At 34.6% G+C, this 27,073-nt stretch overlaps 1 protein-coding gene across 4 annotated transcripts; it reads left to right on the forward strand.

Moving 5' to 3' along the window:
• Positions 1 to 946: 946 nt before the first annotated feature.
• On the forward strand, positions 947 to 26,111 carry LOC110842861 (protein BTG3). 4 transcript variants are annotated; one of them, XM_022088698.2, is made up of 10 exons: positions 947 to 1,077; positions 14,801 to 15,044; positions 15,108 to 15,474; positions 15,644 to 15,737; positions 16,150 to 16,303; positions 16,460 to 16,503; positions 16,596 to 16,722; positions 19,635 to 19,911; positions 20,005 to 20,928; positions 24,983 to 26,111. In XM_022088698.2, exons 3-9 carry the CDS (start codon positions 15,450 to 15,452, stop codon positions 20,247 to 20,249), a joined length of 966 nt encoding a protein of 321 aa, XP_021944390.1. In that variant the 5' UTR covers positions 947 to 1,077; positions 14,801 to 15,044; positions 15,108 to 15,449; the 3' UTR covers positions 20,250 to 20,928; positions 24,983 to 26,111. The 4 variants fall into 4 exon arrangements, with proteins under 4 accessions (XP_021944390.1, XP_021944391.1, XP_021944393.1 ...); XM_022088699.2 differs by lacking the exon at positions 947 to 1,077 and adding an exon at positions 14,006 to 14,167; XM_022088701.2 differs by lacking the exon at positions 947 to 1,077 and adding an exon at positions 14,236 to 14,359.
• The last annotated feature ends 962 nt before the right edge of the window (positions 26,112 to 27,073 follow it).

The following is a 27,073-nucleotide window of genomic DNA, read 5'->3' on the forward strand; positions in this document are numbered from 1 at the left end:
AACACCTTTTTCAAGAATACGTTTCCCTGTTATGTTGGTGTATGCATTAGATTTTCAGGTAAATTTATGATATTTCCACAATTATAGTTCGAGTATAACGCAAGGTGCCATTTTTGCGTGATATTAATTCAGAGATAATATTTTTTTCATGTCCAGTTTTTGGCAGAGATATTTTAAAACGTGAAAATTAGCCAAATATAACTACAGAGTAAAAAGTGATGTCGCTCTCGCCTCGCTCATGCTCATGTAAAGAGAAAGAAATTCTACAGCCTCCATATGGAGAATGGTGTTATTATTGTGCCCACAAATCCAATAAGGACTGCCGACACGGGGTGAACCACTTCTCAGAATACTGAAAACCCTGCCTGCTTAACCTTTGTATGGGACTTGTGTACCCTGCTATTTATATTTCAACTATTGGCTCGAACTTATATTTGGAGTAATATTAAATAACGTTAATAAGAAAAGTGATTAAACTTGAAAGATTGGTATTCAATATTCATTAAGATCGAAACTAAGAATGTTGTGTGTGATTGGGTGTGGGTCCTCTACTTAGACCTGCAATGTATATTCAAAAGACTAGCAGTGGGTCATAGGTTGAATCGTAGTTGAATCGAATGTCTCATCCTTTATGCAGAAAACGTTACGTTAGAAAACATTAGTTTCAGTCAGGTGACACGCATGCATAACCAACTTTTCTTGAATAAATGGAAATGGAGTAAGGCGTCTTTCTTCTGTCCAATATTGCATGGTCCAAAACAGTAGACTTTTTAAGAGAAATGTGTCTTAATTAAGATTTCTGTCGTTCAAAATAAATTACGACGACAGGAGGGCATATGAAAAAGGGTGATAGGAAACGTTTTGGCGAGAACGTGCCTGCACCCTGTACATTCAGAGGAGAGTCTATATTCAGGGGAGAGAAGGAAACGGTGACTCCGCCTTCGCGTTCCCTTCTCTCAGCGAACGAGTCTTCAGTCAAATAGTGCTACTTGAGCTGTGAACATCAATCTCACTCTCCCCCGTCTCCATCTTTGCAACTTTTCTCTCAAGCAACTCTCTTGTGGAACAACTCACAAGGTAGGTAACGACATTCCACACCCCCTCATCTCGAACCTCGGAGATACTCATATTTGCCCCAAAGTTATCAGTGTGAAAAGCTGCACGATCCATTCATGTGTCGCAATTAGAGGACGAAGGATTTGTTGCAAAGAGATAGTTTGTGGGATGTAGCAAGAACTGACGAAGCTGTGTAATGGGATGGGATCCTTTTTCTTTGTCTTGCAGCGAGGTCAACATTACAGAAATCTCCTTTGTTTTAATAATCCTTCCTTCTAAGGAAGGCTGGTGAATGAGTGAGTATAAATAATGATAGATGAACCAGTGGGTTGTGAATTGTCCGTTGATGATCAATTTTGTGGGGTCTAGAGAAATTGAAATTGAAATTATTGAGGTGTTATAACTCGAAAAATTGATTGGAGTAAAATAATTATTTTTGCAAGTTTTTGGATACAAGAGGTGACTACAGCAGAGATTGTAATGCAAACTGAGGAAACCCGACTGTTAATGAATTACGTTGTTTTAAGTAAATAGTATCAAAGCCGTTATCATTACTACTGAACTCGTAAAAGACTTAAAAGATGAAAGAAAGAATAAGATGCGATCATATTCCTGACAAAAATATCGTAAAAAATAGAATTTACGGAACATAAATTAATTGTTTATTTATTACTCATAACTTTAACGTATAAAAAATAATTAATGCATTCGTATCTATATTTCTAACAGAAGAGCCATCATTGTGTTGTTTCCTACTACATCATTCTCTGTTAAAAAACCGTCTTTTGTTAGACTTTTCTGGCTGACAAATAAAACAAGACTGAAAGAAACGTCATGCATTTACGAAACAAACGGAGACAAGAATTAATTGTGTGATTGTGCAATTGATCAATAATGACAATTTTAATTTAGTTTTAACTGTTTAACAACGGAGCTCTCAACTTATTCATAATTTAGTGTTGTGTTTCTCCATATTATGTACATTGTATGGTTTGTATGCATTTGGAGAGAAGCTGAATTCATAAACCTTGTAAATATGTAGGATGAGGTTAGGCGCAAGTAGATGTTAGACGAGACGACATTGTTATTTTTAACGTTGGTTGAATGCAACTTGGCAAGTTAAATTAAATATTATACATACCTTGCCGAGCTTGTTTCAGCATCGTCGACATATTTTATGAGTAATGGGATCTGCGGTTGGAATTAATTTTATTTGTTATTTGATACACGAACTGAACAAAATCAACCGAAAATTGTATATTAAGTATTAATAGTCCAATGCAATGATAATTAATTGCCACTGTATTATAATCTTTGCCTTGAAAAAATATGTGGTGCATAGAATAGAGAGGATAATTCGACGTTCAGACCATTTAATTAATTACTACATATATACATACTATTAAGTACATAGAAAGAAATTAGATTCGAAATTAAAGGTGCCCTTTGAGTCATCGTAACAAAATCGTTATAGGAATCAATTAGGAATCTGGAAGGGGAAAATTGGGTTTTGCATTACTTTCTCTTCTGCATGTCATCGATTAAATAACTATTTGTAAAGTTTATTAAAATGCTCCGCGTCGTCGTTATTTTACAAGGGCAGCGACAGGGAATTTGTGTGCAATTTCAATGCAGAGAGAGAGAGAGCCACTGAGCCACCACACATATTATCTGTTGTTATATATATGTACCCCTTTTCCATAACTTAAAATTCTAAATTGAAGGGTTTCATGTATAACAATATCGATTTTATTACATACCTCTGTTCTGTCACATTGAGTTGCATGAAGTGTACGAACTAATAATTTTTAAAAATTATTAGTTCGTACACTTCATGCAAGAAATTTCAAGAAATTTCAAATTTGAAATTTGAAATGAAATTTCAAGAAATTTCTAGCTCCCAACTCCAACAGCTAATTTTTAAGAATACCTAATTAATCTCTACTTATTCATTCCTTCTTTAATTACGATGTGGCAGACAAATAGCTGAACGCTACTTGTGACCTTTGATGGGGAATGACATCAGACAGAGGGCTAGATGATTTCAATGATTACATCAAAAAGTAATTTAAATGAAATCTAATCGAATAGTTTGCTCTTCTGCAACTGTCTTTGTTGTTAGAATCGCGAATATATATGTAAATTGATGCCTGGGATGTTGTTTTTCTCTGTTTGTAGATCGTAACGCAATTGTATTCAGGAGAGATCCAATTTCTAATTCTAATCTAATTTATAATAGTATAATGTACTCTCAAGGAAGGAATTGCATTTGTCTTGCTTGTCCATTCTCTCTCTATCTCTGTTTTAGAGAATGAGCGAACGAATGATGATGAGACTCATCAGATAAAGTTACTTGCCTGCTGCTACGATATCTACTTAATAAGACAAAGAAGAAAGCACACTTTTATACTTTGTGTAGAGAATTGCTCGCTATTTACTCCTTCGTCTCCTCCTTTCTAATACTATACCTTCGGCTTGCTGGCATTTATAGGTAGAAAATTGTTATTAAATTACGGGCAATCATCTTGGCTCGGTAACTAATCGGTACCATTCTGTGTTTGACACATTGACACATGCGTCAAGAAAAGTTTATGCGCATTTATTTGTCTTTTTGTTATTCCACCGCAAAACTGTATCTTCACAAAAAGTTGAAAATTTGGGTGACTAATTCTTATTGCATTGCTACACACTACAAAGTTTAATGACTATGAGTTTTGGTGATGATGATGAAATGTGTTGACGAATGTTGTGGCGCCGATGCCCGGGGGCTTTCGGGGATTTTAGATTCCCCACCTTCCTGTCCTACCTACTAGTTCCTTCTACATAGACATGCTTTCAGTTCCTGTTTGTCAACCACTGTAACGAGGGGAAAATATACCTTTTACTAGTACTACATATTATATTTTCGTATTTGATACCACACACCAGGTGCAAAACCGGTTAATATTCAGGGTTGATATGCAGCTTGTGTAGTTGAATGAAAATATACGCTGAAAAAAATTCCAAGTTCCATCCGGTTCCAGACTGGACTCAACTCGTGTCTGACATAATCAAACCATTTGATGTTGATGATAATAAGAATAATAACCCATTATTCCTGGTCAAGTACGTAGTAGTTACTTGTTTAAATTGAATACGATACCATGTTGGGGAGATTGCCATAAATAAAATTCCTCCCGTTTCGTAACATACAATTCTTTGGCTGGGAAATAGAAAAGTTTTCTTTACACTTATGTAGCTTAGGATTAGAAGGAGGTATTAAAGGCTGTTTAGATAATTATTGCAAAAAATATGCAACACCACCATCATCATGTTCTCATATATAGACAATAGCATTCATTTATGCTAGCAGAGCGTCCATCGTCCTAAACCTGACTTGGAATTTGACCAGAACAAAACCGTCTTAAACTATTTAGCTGGTAAATGGAGAATAAGGTGTTTTGCCTTTAACCATGCAATTCCCATTGCTGTTTGTTTATCCGTGTATTGTTTATTATGAAACTAAATGTAGCTGATGGACGTGCATGCATGTATGCCAATTCCACTTGGCAGAATCGAATAATGATACGGTAATAATAATAATGTGAGGCCTTGTTTCAAAATAAAATTATTTTAGCCAGTTTTTTTGCAGTACTAGTGGTCGTTGGTCCGGGTTGTCCTTTTACCCTTGAAACTTTTCATGATTTAAAACCGGCTAGTAACCGACCAGCACACCGTATTATCTAACAACTCTCTCAATTCAATCATCTCTATTTTCGACGTCAGCTTATCTTCACTTTGGACTTATCGTTTACAAAATAATGAGCATGCAATTCTTCTAAGGCTTGTTTTTAGAAGACCAAAGATAGCATACATACTACTTTTGTGTAACATCATTACTATTCATTTGCTAACTATTATTTAATTTTTCACATGAAAGCTCCAGCAAATACCATGGACATAGTATCGAAATATCGCATTCAATAATTTCGTTAGGATTGGAGCATTTGTTGATTTGAGTCGAGATGTGGATGGTTGCACTGCTGATGCACTTTTTATAAATTTGTAGCCTGTGATGGAATAAGGGATGGCGAAGGCACTATTAGCCTAGTGACAAGCTACCCTTTTTCCCAGCAAAACCTATACCGTCGTGCAGGAGATAGAGTTAGTATAATATCTGTGATTCCTCCAGAGTTAATTGTTCCAGTCCAATGAGCAAAAAATGAGTGAATTGCGTTGGTTGAAAACATGATGATATCCTGCTGCTGAAGATGTGAGATGTTTTTTACCAGAAAATACTGTGGATGAAGTTCTAACCCTGCAGACTTATTACACCGCTTTGTAGCATTAATTTCACGACGTCACCGGTCAAAAAAATTTTTTCCTCCAAACTGGTCCAAAATAAAAGTCTAGCATGGGAATAGTATAGAAAAATTATTTTTAGCGTTCTATGACCCCTGGGTCATGAATTAAGGGCCCCTGAAGGGTCAAATAGCGTTCCCTGATAACCCCATGCAAATGGGGTATCAAATTAATCCCCTGGACCAGGGGAACCAGAAAAATATTTTTATAAATTTTTATGACCCTTGAGTCGTGAACTAGGAGCCCTTGAAGGGTTAAATATCATTCCCTCACAACTAAAGGCAAGTGGGGTATCAAATTAATCCCCTGGACAAGGGGAACCCAAAAAATATTTTTCTGATTCCCCTGGTCCAGGGGATTAATTTGATACCCCATTCACCTTAGTTACCATGGTTACTATGTTGACCCTTCAGGGACCCTTAACTGTTGCCCGATAGGTCAAAAAAATTCAGGAAAATATTTTTATGCTTGCCCTTTGCCAGGGGATTAATTTGATACCCCACTTGCATGGGGTTACCATGGTTACTATTTTGACCCTTCGGGGGCCCTTAACTCTTGACCTGAGGGTCAAAAAAATCCAGAAAAATATTTTTTGGGTTCCCCTTGTCCAGGGGATTAATTTGATACCCCACTTGCCTTTAGTTGTGAGGGAATGATATTTAACCCTTCAAGGGCTCCTAGTTCACGACTCAAGGGTCATAAAAATTTATAAAAATATTTTTCTGGTTCCCCTGGTCCAGGGGATTAATTTGATACCCCATTTGCATGGGGTTATCAGGGAACGCTATTTGACCCTTCAGGGGCCCTTAATTCATGACCCAGGGGTCATAGAACGCTAAAAATAATTTTTCTATACTATTCCCATGCTAGACTTTTATTTTGGACCAGTTTGGAGGAAAAAATTTTTTTGACCGGTGACGTCGTGAAATTAATGCTACAAAGCGGTGTAATAAGTCTGCAGGGTTAGAACTTCATCCACAGTAACCGAGTCTTAAAAAGTTGAGACCAAGTTTGTTGTTGCTATTGCATTGCTGCTGGTGCGATGAGGGTTGATTTGAGGGTGAGGAAGGTTGGACTCCCAGGACGACGTCATTCACAAGGGATGGAAGGAAGCTCTTATTCTCCCTTCTCTCTAATGTTTTTGTTTGGGTTCTTCATCTCGATTTGGCAGAGCGAAGCGTTTAAAGCAATGTGTACGTACGTATTCGAAAAGTTTGGGCCTAGTTGTTTTTGAAAGGTGGATTTGAACGATGATTGGAAGTTATAACAAAACAACAACCCTTGGTCGGCCCTCTGATGGCAATGTTATACGGATGGAAACATCTGCTTCCCTTGTGTGGATGAATCCCTATTTTTTGTCCCTTCCCTTGGTACTTTAAACTGCTGGTATATTTGTGTACACTTCATGGCAGATGCGCGAGAGATGAACAAAGACTTGACACCTTGCTCAGGCTCAAATAGGAGACTTGTTACGATATTTATATCTTGTCGTTATGCGTGCACCCTTAAGTCAGTGAAAGCCCTTTCATATTTTGATATTAAGGCATACACAAAACCGATGGCTAGACTTTACATGTTTACCATTTGGAGGACTTTTGTCTCATTTGGTGCATATAACAAATAATAAAGGAAAAGGTTCAGCATCTCCAGTTGGTCTGTAGTAATAATAAGACCACTGGCGTAAGCAATCTCTGGCTGGTCAAAGAATGTATTTGTATTTGTGGAACGATAGTAGCAAATACAAAGAGTTCAGCCCATATATAGTCTGCTTTTGTGGAGTTCTCTGAGCTGATGTTGATATATCGTATTTGAGGTCGATAAGGATAAAAAGGTGTCTTTCTTTACCAGATAGTAGAAAATATAATTTTCAACGGAACGGCTGGAAACACTTGTTTTTTTAGGAAGCCCAACATCAACACCAAAACAAGTGCAGAGAGTTGTCGGGCCGGAGTGCGTGAAGCAGATTTGTTTTTAAAATGCAAACAAATGATAAAGAAGATGAATACTTACAAATTACAAACTTATTATCTCGACACGATTGGTACATGGAGTGAATGCACTCGGGACACCTGATTAGTCGTAGCATGTAAAAAATAATAATTCTGCAATTATTCGTTAGACTAAACGCTACCTCGGAGTTGACAAGAATTGCGTTGCATGAGTTGCTAGATTTATTATATTAGATTTGTGAAAATGTGAAGGTCTCATTATAATATGCGTCGTGTGCCATATATATACATACTCTATAGAGTTGGATACTCTTAGTTTTTGAACCAAATATCTCTCTATCCTTTCTAAATAACTGAATCGGGCAAAACGTAACAGAATGTAGACTACATAAACACCGTAAGTACGATTAAGTATTAAATGCGTAGTTTGTTCAAATATCTTTAAATGCTATTGGGTGGAGTGGTATTAACCGTACCAAAATAGATAAAGTTAATGGGGTATTGGTATTCGTTTTCATGCGAATTTATACGCCTGGTTTATACATATACAACTGTAGTAATGTCTGATGCTGATGATAGTATGTACGTACTGGTACTGTGATACGTATAGTAGTGAATGTCCGTAATAAGGTTTAATGTCATTAAATGATCTCATTATTCGATTCCACCAATAAATTAGTAACGTAGGATTGAATGATGATATGATGAGATAGCACTGAGGATAAGTATATTAGCAGATGTTATTTAGTGATTTTGTTGCTGGTCAAACTCTTGTCAGTCGAATACTTAACAAAAGTTCTTCATCACGCTACTCCAGCATTCACATCTTTCCTTTTTGCGTTGTTCATTGTTATCAATTGCTGCCAAAACGACAATTTGCAACGATGAAGGTAAACAGGATGCAATATTACAATTTTCATCACACGACTACATGAATAATTAGCATGGATGAATTTCCTCAACACCGATGTTGGTTGGAAAGGAGACAGAAACACTTAATTCAATTTACTTCCTTTTCGTGCAATTTGAAATTTAGATTTACGTGTCTCCTTCTTTTGTTTTGTTTGAAAATAAATGGTTTCATTTTTCAGTAAGGTTCATTCAGCAGTAGGTTTTATACATGAATTGAATGGAAATCTCAACTTTTTCAAAATAGTTTATCATGTTAGACAAGCTAACAGTGAGGTATTTCATGATTTATATTGATTTGCACCTTGTGGCAATATAATTTTATGGCGATGCTGACCTCATCTGAAGACAGCAGGAGTTTCTTAATAATATTTCGTCGCCATATAACTTGATTTTTTCTGATGTCTCACTTAAAGCAAATAGCCGTATGGAGCATGTTAATTCAATCATTTTTATTTGTCAATTAGAATTTTTTTTTAATCTAGCAGATCTATTTCCATTATATAGCATCTCAATTTAAGTGGTATTTCTCTAAAATATATAGTGTTTTTTGTGCAAGTATTAGTCCTTATTCACGATACGAAGAATATATACATATAAGGTTGAAAAAAATGTGGATATTTTTTAAGTTTAGTTAGTAGACATAAAAGGTACATACATGTGAATTACATCGTGTGCAGCAAGATGCAATCAATTGAAATCTTTTGCTACAAAGAACCGGTAATAGCTAAAATGACTAATAAATGCACCTCATTAAAGTAAAATGACTTGCATCAAATAACCAAAAATGCACAGGGTGGATGGATGCAACAACGACACTTCATATGGGCAAGAATAATACATATGTATTTCCGAAACCCAACGGCGACATGATTTTTTTAATGAGAAGGAAAAGTAGCGAACCAAAAAAAGAGCAATCAGATAGATTCATGTATGTATATATTTATTTATGTATTATTCCAACTTTTCAATTGCACGCGATATCGTCATAAAATCTACCATTATTATAAGTACTTTACTACTTTTCCAATTTCTATACGTACTAACCACTCTAAATACCTACTGCATGATAGTGCACTAATATGCTCTTCACTCTGTAATGCTTAAAGGCATTACATGATAACAAATTAAATCAAACGGTTAAGAACTGCTTAACAAATTGAAACTGGGCAAACCAGGATATAAATATCATTATGCATACATTAATTTGCACTAAAACCTACTCCCAAAATATTCCTAAATTTTACAACCATTCCATGTTAGATTCATCATTTTCATCTTCCGGTTGAACATTTTTGTATTTCTGTTTCATATGTATTCCTCTTGCGTGACTTAGGGGGACAACCGTTGACCGATAGTAGATTTTGATGCCCTTTGGGTATGTCGTAGTACTAGGTGAGTATGCAAAAAGTGAAGGAGGGTTTTATCCCATTTACGCCGGCCACACCCCCCGGTTGTCCTTAGACGCTGTCGCCCGATCTATGTACCCCACAATGACCCCCTCTGAACTAATTTTGCTAACCCTCGAACTTGACTTAATTAGGCACGTATGGGATACACTATACAATGTATATACCTGCGTGTACCAAATTTTAAGACGAAAAGAGCGAAAAATACATAAATGTGACGGTTTGATAAGCCGGGACTCGGAATAAAAATCTGTAAAGGCATATAAATTATAATGCATTACAAGTAACATTATTTGCAAATTTGAAAGGAAATTAAAGGTTGCATTTGATTGGGCTGAAATTAAAGGAGGTTATTTGGTGATTTTTTTTAAGAGAAAAACAGGCCTGTAGTCGAGTCAATTGATGTCGTCAAGCTGAACTGACTAAGGACTGACTCCTAAGTTTGTTCATATTATTGTTCGCTTATTGCTTCAATTCGTTGGCGTAGTTTGTTGGTGGATGGGTGTAATAAATAAATAAATTGAGCGAGTGAGATTGGAGATTGAGAATAAGCGAATTGAGATGAGGACAAGCAAGTCATATCATAAGCCAAAGCCATGCTGTTCTGTACAAAGAGAGGATCGAAGGAGGCTCGTTTCCTTTGACCCAGTTGTCTCCTTTACCATTTTAATTTTTAAGTAACCAACGAAGTTAACTTTAACTTGAATTACTTGAATATGCAGCAACAGGCTGTGCAAGAAACAAGTCAATTGCATTGGATTTATCATCACAATGAATAAATTGTCAATCCATATGTTATTGGATTCACTATGGTTTAAGTTTCATCAGTACTTGGTTTTTTATCAAAAAGGACGGGATCATTTCAGTATACGTGATCTCTGAGGAAATATATATATTTATATACAACTTTCATGTATAGAAAATCAGGTCGTATACATATATGTATATAAATACGTAAGTATACATATAAATATCGTAAATGGTTTAATAAATCCTGCAATTCGACCAATATTGTTATAGACTCTCAAAGTATCTATAAAATTATGATTTAAATTAAATCTACTGCTACAGTGCTACCGACGATTAGGCCGATTCAAATTTTTTGTTTTGCGAAATTGATTAAAATGCCATTTGTAGTTTTCCATGTATCTAAATTATGCCGTCATATGGAAATATCGCACGATCATAAAATTATTACAAATCAGGTTTAAATTACCTGATTTGTTTCTTGTTCTGATTTCGTCTTTTGATGGTGTAAATTGCATATGCATATATATAAATCTACCATATCACGAGTTTATTTGGTTATCTATGCAGGTAGGTATGAAGATTCATACGTACTGCGTCTTTGTGCTCCTTTATTATAATGGACTTGCTTTCCTGCAAGACTGATAATTGCGATTATTACTGTTACGGCTAGTAGAACTAGTCATGGCTAAATAGATGTTGTAAATTAATTGCACTTTATGAAGGAATACAATTTTAGTAACGTTTTAAAAATTACGCAATTGCTCGTCCCGCATACTAGTGCACACTCGCCGAAAAAAAGTGTGTTTTATTATAACAGTCCATGATTTTAATAAATTGGTAACAACTGCGTAAGGTCTTGAAGAATAGATTTCTAAAATTTGTATGTATGTAGTGCTGATGCTGAATGTACTTTATGGATTTACTCTCTGGTCAGTATATATATATATGTATACTGACAGGAATTACTGTGTAGTTATCAGATTAAATGTATATGCAATCCATTACATTGCTCTTAATTTCGATAGCAGCTACGATACGTAAAAGCACAGTCGACTTACGTGTTCTGTCATCTGTGTAAGATGCAAATAATTTTAAAGCATATCTGATTTCTTGTTGCGCATGTGTTTCGTTCAGTTCAACAGTAATAGGTCAGGTACCCTTTTGTGATAATTTTAATGAACATTGCCTGCAAATTGTGTTCAAAAGTGAAGCAATTCGCACGGTTTAATTCCTTTTAAATGCGAATTGTTAGTGTTATAATTATCAACTCGTGCATTATATGCGCTGTTTACGAATTTATGTGCTATGCAAGCATGCTTTTTTGCAGTCATATCAAGCTAATGGTAATTTCATGATGTCTTTATAGGTTTAGAGAACATTTATGAGAAACATAAAATTTAACCTTTACCATCTACGTGAAGCGTGGAAAAGTTGCAAATGTTTAACGATTACTTAGAAAAATGCATTATTATCTTTGTTCACACTGCATAGAAATTTGCAACTAAAGCAAGAATTGCATTTTATCGAATGCTTTACATATAATATGGCTTTGTTGTTTGTGAACTCGATTTATTCTCCATATGATAAGTAGGGACAGAGTCATCATAGTTCCAAGTTTCGCGTGTCTATTTGTGATAAAAAATTCGCACTCGTAGTAATTAGTGTGACGCTCATCCAAGCTTGGGTCAACTGGACTAAAATTTACGAATACACAAGACCTGGACGAGATGCTGATTTCTACATTAACTAGGCACCCTAACATTAGAAATTTGTGAAACAAGTAAGGTTTTTGAGGAATCGCTTTTTGATGATTGACTAACTTGTAACCGTAGTCGGTTAGATATGTGTATATTTCAATAATTTTCTACAGATAAGCAGAAACAATACTCGGATTTTGATATATAATATATATTTGCCTTTATATCATTTTGTGTGGGTTGATCTATGGGGTTGATGGAATTTTAAACGAAGCATAACATTTTTGGGTTGTTTTATTTAGTGCTTGGTTGTTGAATACTATCAGTTTTTTTCTTTTTGAAGGTCAGTTTTTCAACGTGTGTTGAAGGCAGGTTTAGGACTGGTAGTTGGTAACTTGGTACAGGTTCATAACAGAGGATAGTACATATACGTAGGTTGTATTATGATAGGTATTATACATGGTTCTTTCTTGCTATGTAGTATGAGGCAAAAGTTTTGTTCATTCTGTTGCCAACCACGAAACTGGCTCGTGTAGCCGTGTAGGTGACTCAAAGTCGAACAAAAGCCACAACCTTTATTATAACTCTTTCGATTATTTTTATTCACCATTATGTTCACAAGCAGTATAAGGGTCACATTACAATGCATACTATGGCTTATAGTATGGTATGGTACCTTATATAGTGTTAGATTGTAAGGACCATGGGACGTACATGTACTTAAAATGAACAATCTGGCATATAGCACAGCCGCAACTAATGGGACCTAACAAAAGCGATCCATGCATTGCTCGTGGTTAACAATTTTATTCTTTCAATGAAAAATTAATTCAACCCTTTGATGATTAATATTGTGTGTGAAAAATACTTGATACCAAAAATATATACAGATTAGTACGCATAAAAATGTATGAAAGTAAAATAACATTGCTTATATGCAACTTGCAGATTCCGCATAATAGAGACAAGTGCGTATTTCTAGAATTCAGATAGAATGACGACAGGGCAGAAATTATCCATACATACTCATTTCATATCCATACCAATTTTTACTGGAATAATTTCTTATTGTTGCTATTACGAATCCGCAGTGGCAGTCACTCAATTGACTACATATTAAATAGTGTATAAAACGAGTTTGAGAATAGCAATTAAGAGTGGTGTACATCAACTTCTGCGTAAACCAAGTCCATGTAATGTATGCAAGTCTGTAGGAGTTATTGGGTTTATTATTCTTTATTCCTACTGGCTGATTTCCCAGTAGACGTAAGCAAGTACGTGAACGCAACCTGATATCAAGTCATTCCTGATAGTTGCTACTACGACGCATTTTTTAACCGCTTTATTAAAATGAGTTGGTTTGCGGCTGCTGGTTTGCTCATTAGAATTTGGCGTACGATATAGAGAGCGAATCAGCAACACTTTAATATTATTTGGATATAGAGAATAGAGAGTGGATCTGTTGTACGTACATATACACATCTCAAATGGCGAGGTATCTGTTGGTCGAAATGCTGCTCAATCCTCAAAAGTTCCAGATTATGTGAGATCAGTCACGCCATTCGTGAACGCATGAGAAGGATATATACGAGGCTATTGGGTTTAGTAAAAAGAGACGGAGGATTTTTTTATATGGATGTTCCAGTTGTTTGTTCAGAAGAGCAAACTGTGTTTAAAGTAACATGCTTTTGCGTAATCATTAGGTGTACGAATGTCTACCATTTCTCTAATGTACATACGTAGCTCAAAGTATATACTCATCCATACTCATGAATATGCGATCATTTGCGTTGTATGCATATTACTATATGTTTAGCAGTATATACGCATGGATGTGGTTTGTATATGATCTAATAAGTTTCGGGTTGAGCTCATTGTCGATTTAGCTCAGTCGTAGTTTAATTACGAGTGAGCGAAACAAGAAATTCAAAAACGTGCTGTTCTTTTGGCATGGCATTGCATGCATGCTTCTGTGCAATTCTCAACTAATCTCAAGTTTTAGCATAAATATTGAAATAAATTTTGAATAATCTCTAATCGGGCTTATTTAAAAAAGGTATGTTCAACTATCTGCAACCTAGAAATATTTTGCGGAACAAATTTTTGGTTTGAAATTACCAGATGGATTGTGTTAAGGAGTGGACTTGCTGAATATAATATAGCCAGTTGTGAACCATTTGAGTTGCGTCCTTCACTGACTCACATGCAGCAATATGCACAATAGTGAAATCTAGATCAATTATGATCGGTAAATCATGGTTCTGTTGATCACTTATACATAAGTGTACCGACCACTTATAGGCCATTTTCACTGTTAATAAGTGACCAAGTGCATGTGCGAAACTGCGAACATCGAAGAGGGAATTTGTCTAGCTTGTAACAAAGTTCCATAGCTCAATGTGTGAGAGAGGAACTCTATTTTTCATGACAAATTTGTTATTTTTAGCTTTGAATTGAATGTCAATGTCAACCACAATTTCGTTTCTCTAATAACGAGTAATAAATAATGGGCAATTATGATTTCTGAACAATAATTGAGAGACTGTTTTGTTCAAAGAACGAAAACATTTGCTTGTGTAAACGAATCAGCAGACATTATATTCACGATAATACTGATAACATTAAACAAATCGCAGTGCTCATAAAATATGTGTGATTTCTAATTTCATTCTTCGTTTTATTATTGCAGGTTTCACAAACTCACTAGTGAAGAGAAAGCAACGGGAGGAGAAGAAGGAAAAGGAGCGATTTCGAATTTTAATTAATTGATTTCAACAAATTTTATTCCCATCTTTTACCATTACGTTACTCGAGAACGTGGAGCTTTTTAAATTATTAAATTTGACGAAATAAGAAACAAGCCATTCGACACCAAAATCAGCAGCAAAAAGTGTTTTTACAGAAAAGAAAGGAAATATTCAAAACGGATTGCTGTACGTTATTGTGATACTCATTTCACAATAGCTCTTACTAATAATTAATTTTACGTGCTTCAGTGATTGCCAATTGTGGATCTCATCATCACCATCATCTTCGTCAAGACGAACGAAGGCTTCCCATTCCAAATACGAAAAGTCTCAAAATTACCTTTTTTAGGAATTTCACTCGTCTCCGCCATTGATTTCATTGGCGACAGCGACGGTGATAATTTTGTGGTGGATCTGTAGTCCACATCATCCATTAATGTCCGCATTATCGGAATCGTGCTCGTACAGAACTCGTATTATAAGCAATTTTAGTACATCCTCCCCAGGAGAAAGTGAACTGGTTAGTCGTAAACTGGAAGAAGCATTTTCTATCAGTTGGATCCGGATCAAGTTAAAGTCTTACCAAACGTCATGAAAGAGGAGGTGTCAGTAGCAGGTATTTACGAATTACTTTTCACTACTGTTCAGACGCCCCCATTCTTCGTTCTTCTCTTCTGCCTGTATAGAATAGTCAGAATATTACTTAATTGTTGAGATGGCTAGTAAATCAAAGCTGCAAAAATACGCGAAAACTCTATCGTAAACAATTGTTCATATTTTTACAGCGAAGTTTCTCATAAAAGTCGTCGAGAATGGGTGCAACGGGTCATTGAGTCAAGAGCAGCTTGAAGGTCTCCAGGAACGGTTGGTCGAGTTATTGTAAGTTTATTTAACTTTAAATGCTTAATAAAAAATTAGATTAAACAGTCATCTTCAGTTGACTCATCATCAGAGCTGGTGTACTTATGTAGGTCCCGTATTCAGTATTTTTTTCCTGCTCTTGAAGACGGATGATTATTATGCCTTGAAGTCTTTTCTCGTTTTTGAAAACGCCTGTACACAGTTATTCATTTCCGCTTGAATTGTAGGTTATCATTCAGTCCGTATAGACCCCTTTCTCATTTTGATAAATTCTCAGTCGACATTTGTGGTCTCTGAGTTGAGTGCCCCCTCTTTACCTTGTCTTTTTTTACATAATGGACTAGGTGGATTTGTAGTTTGGTGATCAACGTAGTAGCCAAAACCTACTCAAAAGTGTATTTCCAACCTTTACATTATTGCGTTTTAATAGATGTTCGCGTTTTGAAAATCATTGGTTTCCCGACAAGCCAAACCGAGGACAAGCATTTCGGTGCATCCGCGTCAACGAAATGGTCCGAAAGGATTCCATCATAGAACAAGCCGCCTCAGAAATTGGACTCTCATACGAACAACTACAACTCCCAGTAAGGATGATACGCATGCTAACATAATGTTTGTTTTGTTAATATTAAATCCTGTTCAAACTTTGTACTAGCCCCTCCTTTTGAAATAATATGTTTAAACTGACCCCACAAAAATAAATTATGTATCATCTTCACTGATTCATTGTTTATTTCTAGGTCGAACTTACCCTATGGGTGGATCCGAAAGAAGTTTGTTGCAGGTTAGATTACAATTAATTTTATTACATAACTAATTGCTTAAGAAAAATTAATTTTGAATTAACAACGGTATTTTTGCACTTTGAATCTTTAGGTTTGGTGAAAGCCAAGGCTCCTTTTGTATGCTCGCAAACTTTAAGAATGGTGGCAATGGAGAAGTCTTTTTAGATCAAGTAAACTTTGATGAGATCAGAAAGAAATCTCAAGAGCTCCGTGATAAGGTATGTCTCTTTATTTTTCTTGAATGAATTTGATACATAGAGTTTTATGATAGGTTTTAAGCATCAAGTTAAAAGGCTAAGAGAAGGTCAAAACTTACAACGAGTTGTTAATTTTGAGCTAATTTTAGATAGTAACTAGTGTCAGATAAACTGTTGTGAAATACATAGTCAGTTAAAGAAACGTTGAACTCTTTTTTAGTTGAGGAGTTCGTTGGAGAACGCATTATTTCAAGTGTCCGTTGGTGAATGTTGGATATAATGCACAAGCATAATATGCTTATTTGCAACTCTTTGTTGCTCTGCTCTGACCAATCCCAACGTCCTCTCGTCATCTCATCATGCTCGCCGTGATGTTGTTTGATTATAGTATAGTAGTAAATTGCGATTGCAAATAGGAATTTCGCAAGTCCCTTCTGTTGTTTACAGAGCACAATATGTGTTGGTATAAATTGAATTAACAAATGAGAATATATCCACGCTGGCCGATTCATAGTTGGTATAACGTATGTCCTTCAAATTATGCGTACCTACCTATATTTGATTCCACACTTAAAAGTTTGTCAAGTAATCCGGCTTGCTGCCGTCTTTCTAGTTGCTGTCACATTTTACTTTATTTTTCATTTCGACCATAATTATATTTGAACTAGGTATCGTACATACATACAGATAGGTAGCATTCATAATAATGATGATGATGAAGAAATCATCATGCGCAAGTCAAAAAGTAAATTAATTAAACTATTTGTTCTGTAAGTTCCGTAGTGCATACTTATGTTGTACATTATGATTTGCCATTGCATTATTACATTTGCTTGTAGTAGGTCATCTGGTGGAATGAATTTGACTAGCAATTTCCTGGACATGAATCCAATTCAATGTATACTACAGTACAGTAAATTGTAAAGTAGCATAGTTCAAGTTGAGTGGGTTTGTTGAGTTGAGGAGGTATGTCTGTACAAGAGCCAACATAATTATTCATTGTGACCTCCGTTTCTTTATAAAGTGGATTCCAAATGATGGTGGTTAATATTGACGTAATAAAATGAGGATGAGGATATTTATTTGGAGGATTTTGCGTAGGCGACTATGTTTGTTCGACCATATACTATAGTCTTGAGCATGTCTTGAGTGGATTATAAAAATACTTTATCTCGTCTGCATGCATCATCTTTTATAAGCATTAGCGGAAAATAATTACTTTAAACTCATTCACTAGGCCACCTTATGCTTAAGCATCTAGGAAAGATTTAGTGATACCGATTAGCGCCTAAATTGATAATTGGTGTCTAAATGTGCTATGCTATCTGTTACTGTAATCAACAAACGTAATACGCTTGTAAATAAGCAAGTTTGATTTGAATAAATCTAAATCTAAGCGAATTACTTAAACCAGGGGACATAAAATAAGTATGTTTTGTAAGTTTTTATACCTTTTGTAGGTGTATTTGATTAGCATTTACGTATGTAGTGCATTATAAAATTTGTAATGGGAACAAATTGGTGAATACAACGAGGGTTTAGTTGACCTATGGTATTTAGATGTGTCGGCTTTACGTACGTACTGTGTTCGCTGTAAATCAAAGCCGATGGGGCTGATTGAATAAAACAGTTTGATGTTGTTGGCTCAATTCAATCATTTTGGTTTGGTTTAGTTGTATCGGCTGTTTAACGTTATGCGTGGCTGGTGTTATCTGGTTTGGTAAAGTTAAAAGTGTTGCTATTATTACAGCAAAGTACAAAGTAACTGAAGTTAGTTACTTTATACGTTATTGATGTAAAATGGATTTAGAGTATAGCAGTAGATTTAGAGTGTATGTGTGTATGTAGTAAGTTCAGAGATAATGATAAATGCATGGTATGACTTGGTTTACAGTACATTGAAGATTTAGAGGGAGGAAGAGGGTCGTTGACCATAACATGGTGCAATGCTGAGCTGCTGCTATATGAATATGATGACTGACTACATCTGCTCTCTGAGCACATATAAGTAGTATTATTACATAACACCATAGCATTTGTAATTTCATGCGAAATCAGAAATCACCTCGCCAAAAAACCAAGTACCATACCAAACACTCACCACCACTATCTTCCTTACATTTGAATAAATCATTCGAAAATTTGATAGCGTGAATACAATTATCACAATTTTTTAGATTATAGTTTTTGTCGTATTGGATTTTACTTGTATTTGTTTATATATAATTTAAATTGGTATTAATAAGTTTCAGTTTTTAAACGAATTGATAAGGTGGGGCAAAGTTGAGTAGAATTTGATCTAATTTCTGAACTTTTTTTGCACCAACGGTTAATTTGAGTCTGAATTGAAGCCACGCTATTCAGAGTGTACCGTTTGTGGTATTTTTTTCGTGATTTACCAAATTTACGTGTATAAAAAGATGATTATGTATGCTAGAGTTGAAATGGGAAACTGGGTAAAATAATTTACATTGCATTTATTTATCTAGAAAGAAGGCAAAGTAAAAGAGTCGATGAGACGAAATACCGCAATTTTGGGCATAATAAAGGAAATCATGCAGAATTTTATGATAAAGATCTATAAAAGTACATTCAGGCTCATCAGATTGAATAGAATGATGACGATGATAATAATAATGAGCCACGACACAGGGCGGCGGCTAGTGAGGTGATGAGGACGATGAAGATTTGGGTTGTTGCCGTATGCACTAAAAATATTTAAACTAGCACTGCTTTTTTACTCTTTTTTTACATATTAGAGATTTTTTAAGCAAAATCATTGTTAATGTAGCCAACAAGTAATTTAATGTACATCCAAATTAATAGTTTTTGTCAATTTGTACGTATGTAAAGAACTACATATTTGAGAGAGTGTGAAAATGCATGCACGTATCTCAAAAATTCTAAATATTTTACTATTATTTTGTCTGTAGATGAGCCAAGATATGATAACTCGGAAGAATGGACGTCGGGGTTTCCTAGCTATGGGGTTGAGCAACCGGGTGGGGGGTACAACGACTCCGAATTTTAAAGGGAATCGTCCCTTCGGACAACCAGGGGGTCAAACCGTGGGATTCTCATCTCATCACAACGGCAACCATCACCACTCTCACCACAACAACAACACTACCCACCACGCCCACCATCCAAACCATGTTCATCATGGGGGAAATATGGGCCATCATCATAATAGCCACACCCCAAGTCCTGGTACGTATGTCTTATAAGCTTGAAACAATATACAATGATTTTGTAATTGACGTCTCTAGTTAATATATTTTCATAATTTGATTTTATTTTCAGCCGCAGTTTCTTGGTACAACTCGGTGAATGGTTCGAATGGGGTGTCTGACATGTTCTCGTCCAGTCCTCCCAATCCCAACCATTTTTATGGGCTGGCAAAGTTCTCACCACCGAAATATGGTTATGGCAGTCCATCAAAGTGGTCTTCGCCGCCGCATCATTCCTCGTACGGCCCGCCCCTTCCTGCCAAGGGGGGTGACAAGTACCACTGGTTCAATAGCAACAAGGCCACAATTAAGGCATAAACCCGGATTAAGCTTTTTTTAAATTTTCTTTAATTCAATTATTCAATGGCATGCATCATCATCAACTTCTTCATCATCATCATCCGTTAAGATATGATACGGTTTGATGTCCGTAGGTAGACAAACTCTTGTTCTATTGATGAACTCTTATTAAAATCTAATCCAAAACGTACGACTATAGATAATATATAAATATATATACTGCTAGATTTGATAATATATGTAGTTGAATGAAAATATATTTACTATTTCCAACGATCATCGATATAAAATCACGACCCCTAAGACTTCCATTAAACGGCGGGTCTTTTTAATAAATATTTTAGACTTTTGCATAAGTATATTTACAAATTAAAAATACACGTAAGAGGAGGCGGGGACTGATGCTCACACTGATCTCCGTAGTAGAAGGAACTTCAACAAAAAAACCTGACTCAACTAAAGCAAACTGCTATTTAGTAAAAATGAAAAATAAGCCCGCCCGCCTTTTAATGGAACTTTTACGGTGATTAATTTAGTCTTAAGTCTTAACATAGTATTAAGTAATATATAGTCTTGTGTAGAACCAAAAAAACCAAACAAAAGCCGTCGCCAGCCAAATAGATTTTAAGAAGTATAAAACGAAAAACCCTAATGTTCACTTGTTATTGCTTACTACAAACTACGACCTTCTTCTGCGGTTGGTGTTGACAAAATGTTTCTACAAATTGCATTGAACTACTTTCGAAAATAATGATAATATAACAGGCATAGTATATAGTATTGCATACACTTACTCAAAACTCAAGGATACTTGAACCATCATTATCATCATCATGTCATAGGTGCAGGAAGGAGGAGGAAAGTGGAGGGAGGGAAAGAGATGAAGGATGTCAAAACGAAAGGTCAATGTCGATAAAATCTCATCCATAAAAATGTTATACGCTTCTAGCCAGTGAGTTTTATTACTTACACAATGAAAACAAACCAGCAAACTATTAACTTAACTTTTACAGGTTTTTGAAAAGGTAGCCTTATAATAATTATCAAATGCGGAAAAGAAGACTAAACTATACATAAAGGTGTTGTACATTGTGAGTGACACGCGTTACAAACAGCTAACTACTCGTAATGAGAAGATTCAAATTAGACTTTGAGATTAATACGACCACTTTTACACCATATACTAGTAAAAATTATACATGTACTGAGTATTACTACATATATCAAACAATAATCATCAGTCTATTTTAAGCAGTTCGTTATGCAAATTACTGCAAAACAATGTACAGGATCTTGTGGAAGGAATCTTATTGCATGCATTTTATTGTGATGGCGGACAAGAGCCGTTAAGTTAATTTTTGCGTTTTATTTAAAATTTACCATCCTAAGATGTAACTGTGTGGACTTAGTAATTTATTTTGGTTGAGTGTATATGAGAGGAGGGGTTTTCTCAATAGTTAATCTTTTGGGTGGGCACGTGGTTCTAAATACTTGTAGTATGCCATTTCATACGGGGATAATAAATAATGATTGTGACGCAATGCAATCATTGTGTGCTCTGAATACATTCAAACGCTCATCAGACGCTCGAGGAGGACGAAATATTACAAAAAAATAATATTTAATTACCTACTCGTGAGTACTATTTACATCTACAAAAACAAAGCAGTATATGCCATTCAGACTGGAGATTATTTCTTTCTAATTTTAGAGCAATCGAGTCAATGATTGCTGTTTTGATTATTATTTATGAATTATTACCTACCGACCTAAATCATCGAGTCTCATCTAATCTAGTTATTTTTACAGTACTACTATGCATAGGACGAACAAATTAATTTCGAATTTTAAAACTTCTCTTTAACTTTAAAAAAAATTGCAGTTCGCACATCTCAATTGCATTCTTTCTTACTTTTAGCTATATTTATACCTTAATTTCACACGTACCCACGCTCGTTCGCATTAGGAATTAATTTCGCAATCGCACATGTTTAATATAAACTATTAGTTTTTTTATTGGGTACAAATTTGAATTATCTGTCTATTTAGTTAGTTTGGTAACTGTAGTGTTGTTTATTTAACAATTTTGTTTTTCTTTGTATTCAGGTGTTTTGGTATTGATTTTAAATTTTGTATTGGGTATTTTTGTATGCCAAATTTTTCGTAATCTGTGATCAAACCGGAGCATTTTATATTCAAATAATTTGTTAATTTATAGGATTTTTATGGTATGCATCAGTTAACCGTTTCAACAACCACCGATTTTTAGTTTCTTTTCATGTACAAACATACAAATTTATTTAAATAGTCAAGAGTCATAAAAGCAAACAAAATAAGTAATAATCGATTCGTTGGTATAATTTGATCAGTGGCAATTTACAATGACAAACCCGAATTAAGTCAAATATTAGTAGAATGCATTATGGTCATCATCAAAAGCCTTACAGTTTGTACATTTAATTTGTTTGTTGGCAATATTCTCTCTTTATTTAAAAACACTACTACTGCTGCTACTATCGTTGTAATAGAGAACACAGCATCAATCCCCGTCTAGTCCCTCGAATCAAGAACATCTTACACTAATTATTATTATAGAATACTTAAATTTACACGTAACACCTGATCGATCCAGAACAATCATTGACCAAGCAAGTCTGGCAAGAGCTATAATAAGCCAAGATTTTACAAATCGTTCGTTCATAGTCCAAGTCCAATTTTAAACTTGTGATAGAAATTTAATTGTTGACACTACAATTAAATAATTAACGGTAATTAAAAATAGTGATTTCATCCCACTGATACAATATGAACATGTACCATATAATGCTAAATATGCAATAAACCAACAAAGAATTTTTTTAGTGATTTAAAATCAAACGATGACTTATATCCAAGTACAAATGTGAGAGTGTTTGTCCTCCTCGACGTCTGATGACGATTTTGATGATAACTGGGCGGGTGGGTGTGATGGGAATGGGAAATAATGGGGGTGGTGGTTTCGTGGGTGGTTATGCTTGGCAAGATCTGACACTTTATAAGAATCTAAATTTTAACAACTTGTACTAAATAAATAAGAGTATTATATTCTTACTGGCTCTTGTTCGCCCAATTTTCCTTACAATTCTCAACTCATATTTATATTGTAGTTATGTATTTTCTCTCTCTCTCGGAATATGAAAAATCCATGCTTTGGTCAGTATTTTTTTGAAATTTGATAGATTTGGCCTTCTATTTATTTATCTACCAAATAAATTGCTTTGCTCGTAATATTCAGGCATAACATTTATGGCCAGTAAATAACCAACTCTCTCATTACCGTAGTAAATATGTGCCGTGTATAAGTTGTTTGTTGTAGAACTTTATTGTTGACTTTGTTTTTGGAAGGATGTATATTAACGATGACCAAAGAATTTGTTTATACTCCAAGTGCAATCTATTCGTATTTTTAATTATTCTCTGCATATTAAATTATGAATCGGCTACAGTAGGATTTGTAAAGTGTGAAATGACGTATCAAACTTAGCTTTACAACGTCTTACAATTAGTTAATTCTATAAAATTGTTTGTGTTTAAATAAGCTCTAGAATTGATTCAGAGTCTTTCAAAATATTCGTCGACAGTACTTATCTGCTGCTGTTCTGTAACATGTATTAATGAGTTATCTATTTAGTTCATTCGTATTTTTTATTGGATTACTTATGTATGTATCAAAAGAAACTATGTAAATCGCAGGGACTGTACAAACTTAACTTTCTGTAAAAATTAAATTACTAATTTTATCATCATCATCACATAAAACTACAAACCTAGTCATCTTTGGTGACCAATAATAACTAACGACTTCGTGTATGCAGTACCGTGTTGCTGCTAAATACAAAACAATACCAAACCAATCAAATTAAACATCTAATCAGATCGCGACCCAGCAATAGAAAAAATACAGTGTATTATTTGAAGTCCTTGATTACTATACTACTAAGCCAATTTACTAATAGTAGTTAATTTCAGTACAGCAAAAAACAGCTATGAAACGCTAGTGATGGAAATAGAACTGATGAATGATGATCAAGAAGAAGAAGGGGGAACTGATTGAAGGACTGAACTGATATAAAAAGATGGAAAGGAATGGACTTAAACTTATTAGACTAAAGTAGAAAATGCTAAATTGATAATAATAATTGTACTAAAATTAGGCGATACCTCCCTCAACTTACTGCATTTGGTCATTTATATATATATACAAAAACAATGCTCACAACCACCCTTAAAAAAAGAATAATCGACTGCCAAGCCAATTATTTACAAAATCATCAAATTGTGAGTTTATATCGATTATTATCATTACTCTTGTTATCATTATTGTTAAAACTGATGAAAATAAGCTTCAAAGACTGATCAAGCGAAATATTGATGAAAGTGATGCAGCCTTGTGGTTTATAGGGTGGGAAAAGGAAGGTGGTCGGGATAAGAAAAGGTCTGGTTTAAAAGGCAACGGATAACGGTATCTGTACTGTAATGACTAAAAGGACAGTGTGATTTAGCAAGTAGTGGGTAGAAGATTTATATATGTATGTAACTAATAATTTTGGAGTGAAAATAGTGGTAATTAATCAATGCGAAATGGTTCAATGTGTATTCAGCGTGAAACTTTTGTCAACACCAACATGCAATAACCAAAAAATCCTCGTTTTCTTCTTCTCTATTACACATTATGTACTTGTTGTGGCATATGAATATGTTCTATTACTTAGATTTCGTGTACTACATTAGTATAAATTGCTACCTTTCAGGTGGTAATTTAATACGCTAGATTGTAGTACTTTCTCCTCTCATCAGATACAAAATGGAAAGCACGAATTACTAAATTGACTATACTAAACTTTTCATACACTTTTCACAGTTTTTCACTATTTCGCACAATTTGAAAGTTGAATGGAAAAAGTTTTTAGCAACGCCAAATGATTAATAAGGGTATAGAATTCGGTATTCGTAGTTCAATTGTGTTATCTTGTGCAACTCTGCTTCTTTTTAAAAACTGGAACTCTTAAAATCATCAATTTTTTTATCCATCACATTTTTGAACTTTTAAGAATTCTAGCTTTGACTTTTAATTTATGTTCACTCTTTTGAAGGTGTAACATTTGAGATAAGAAAAAAATTGTTCTACTTAACTCTGTGAAAATTCAATATTCATAACACGTAACGGATAATTAAATTATTTAGATACGATAAAGTTTTAAAATTTTTACAAAGTTGGAAATTTTAAAATTTTGCACCGCAATTTAAATCTAATCAACAAAAATCTCTAAATATAAAACAAAGAATTAAATTCAACGGCTATATAACGATATACTCGATTCTCGATTTGGAATCTATATGTAATGATACTGTGGTAGGTCAGGTTGGACAAAAAATATTGAAACCTCATCAAAATGAATAAAGGTGTTTTAGCTAAAAGGATAAAAAAAATATAAAAAAATACAGATTTACCCCGAAATACTACCATTATATTACTAGATAAAATGACCTATTAAATTATGTGTAATATGTTGTTATTAATAAAAGAAGGTATAAAATATAATGAAAAAACGTGCATGGACGATGATGATGTACTAAATATAGTATGATAGAAATTATTAAAAAAGAGAAAATGGTTAGCAGCAGACTTTAATTAAAGCTTATATTATTATTATTATATTATACTGACGACGACAAAAACCGAGAACTGTTAACTATGAACTAGTGTGTAAGGATGAATTTCGAGTTTAAAATCGATTGATTCCACATGCATTTTGTTATCTCTGTCATTAATTAGTTTATTATTATGTATTCAATTTAAACCATATTTTATTCCGTTTATTAAATACTTACTGCAACGTGCAAAAATCAAAAAAATCCTCTTGCCCACTGTCTGTTTATTTGCATTAGAGAGTTAGAGATTCCTTGTACTTCGACTGTAGACTGTACTGTGGACTCTAGATGATGACGTCATCAGCTTTTTGTACTAATTCTACAGTCTACAGTACACAAATTGAAACACGGGCTCAGTTTGTACTATGTGGAAAAATCAAGGGTTGGCAAGTAGGATATCTCCAGAACGCCTCAATATAATCAGACGCCGTTTGCGCCATTTTGCTTCTAATTTTTGACCCTAGGTCGAGTTCGAAGATGGGCGCCCTGTGGTCAAGGTCAAGGTCACCCTGGCGTGAAGTAAACGCAAAATTCAATCTTAATTTTCATATGCGGTGTCATTTTAAAGGAAATTTCACGAAGAATTCATCGTCGTCAATACTTTTGACCTCCGACCAACCCATAATCCAGAGGACGAGGTCAAAGGTCAAAATTGAAGTGTCGACTGTTTTAGACTTGGGTTTGGGCGCGAATTTCAGAAATTGACACAGTTTTAACGTGCGAAGACCCTGAGACCACGTAGACCAGGTCAAAGGTCAAAAATGTTTATTTTTTATTTGGACCGTTGCAGACGTGTTTAGTTTGAGGCGAGGAGTTCAAAAATCACTATCGTTTCGGATTACATCAGCCTGGTGATTGTTGTAAACGAGGTCAAAGGTCAAAAATATCGAATTTTAAGTTTTGAACATTTTAGACCCAATTTGTGGAAGGAGGTTCATTTCGTATATCATGAGTTGATTTGTCTCAATTTTTGACGCATCTATTTCGCGGAGTTCTACAATACAATTTTTCAGAGTACAAAATAATGGAAATTCTCTAGTAGGTCTTTTGAATTTTGTACTAATTTTTGTATTGTATTGTAGCCACAGTACAGTACAAGTAAAAATACAAAAAATCTCTAAGTCTCTATTATTATTATGATTTATTATTAT

This window comes from Folsomia candida, unplaced genomic scaffold (assembly GCF_002217175.1).
Source record: "Folsomia candida strain VU population unplaced genomic scaffold, ASM221717v1 Fcan01_Sc002, whole genome shotgun sequence".
NCBI classification, from domain to species: domain Eukaryota; kingdom Metazoa; phylum Arthropoda; class Collembola; order Entomobryomorpha; family Isotomidae; genus Folsomia; species Folsomia candida.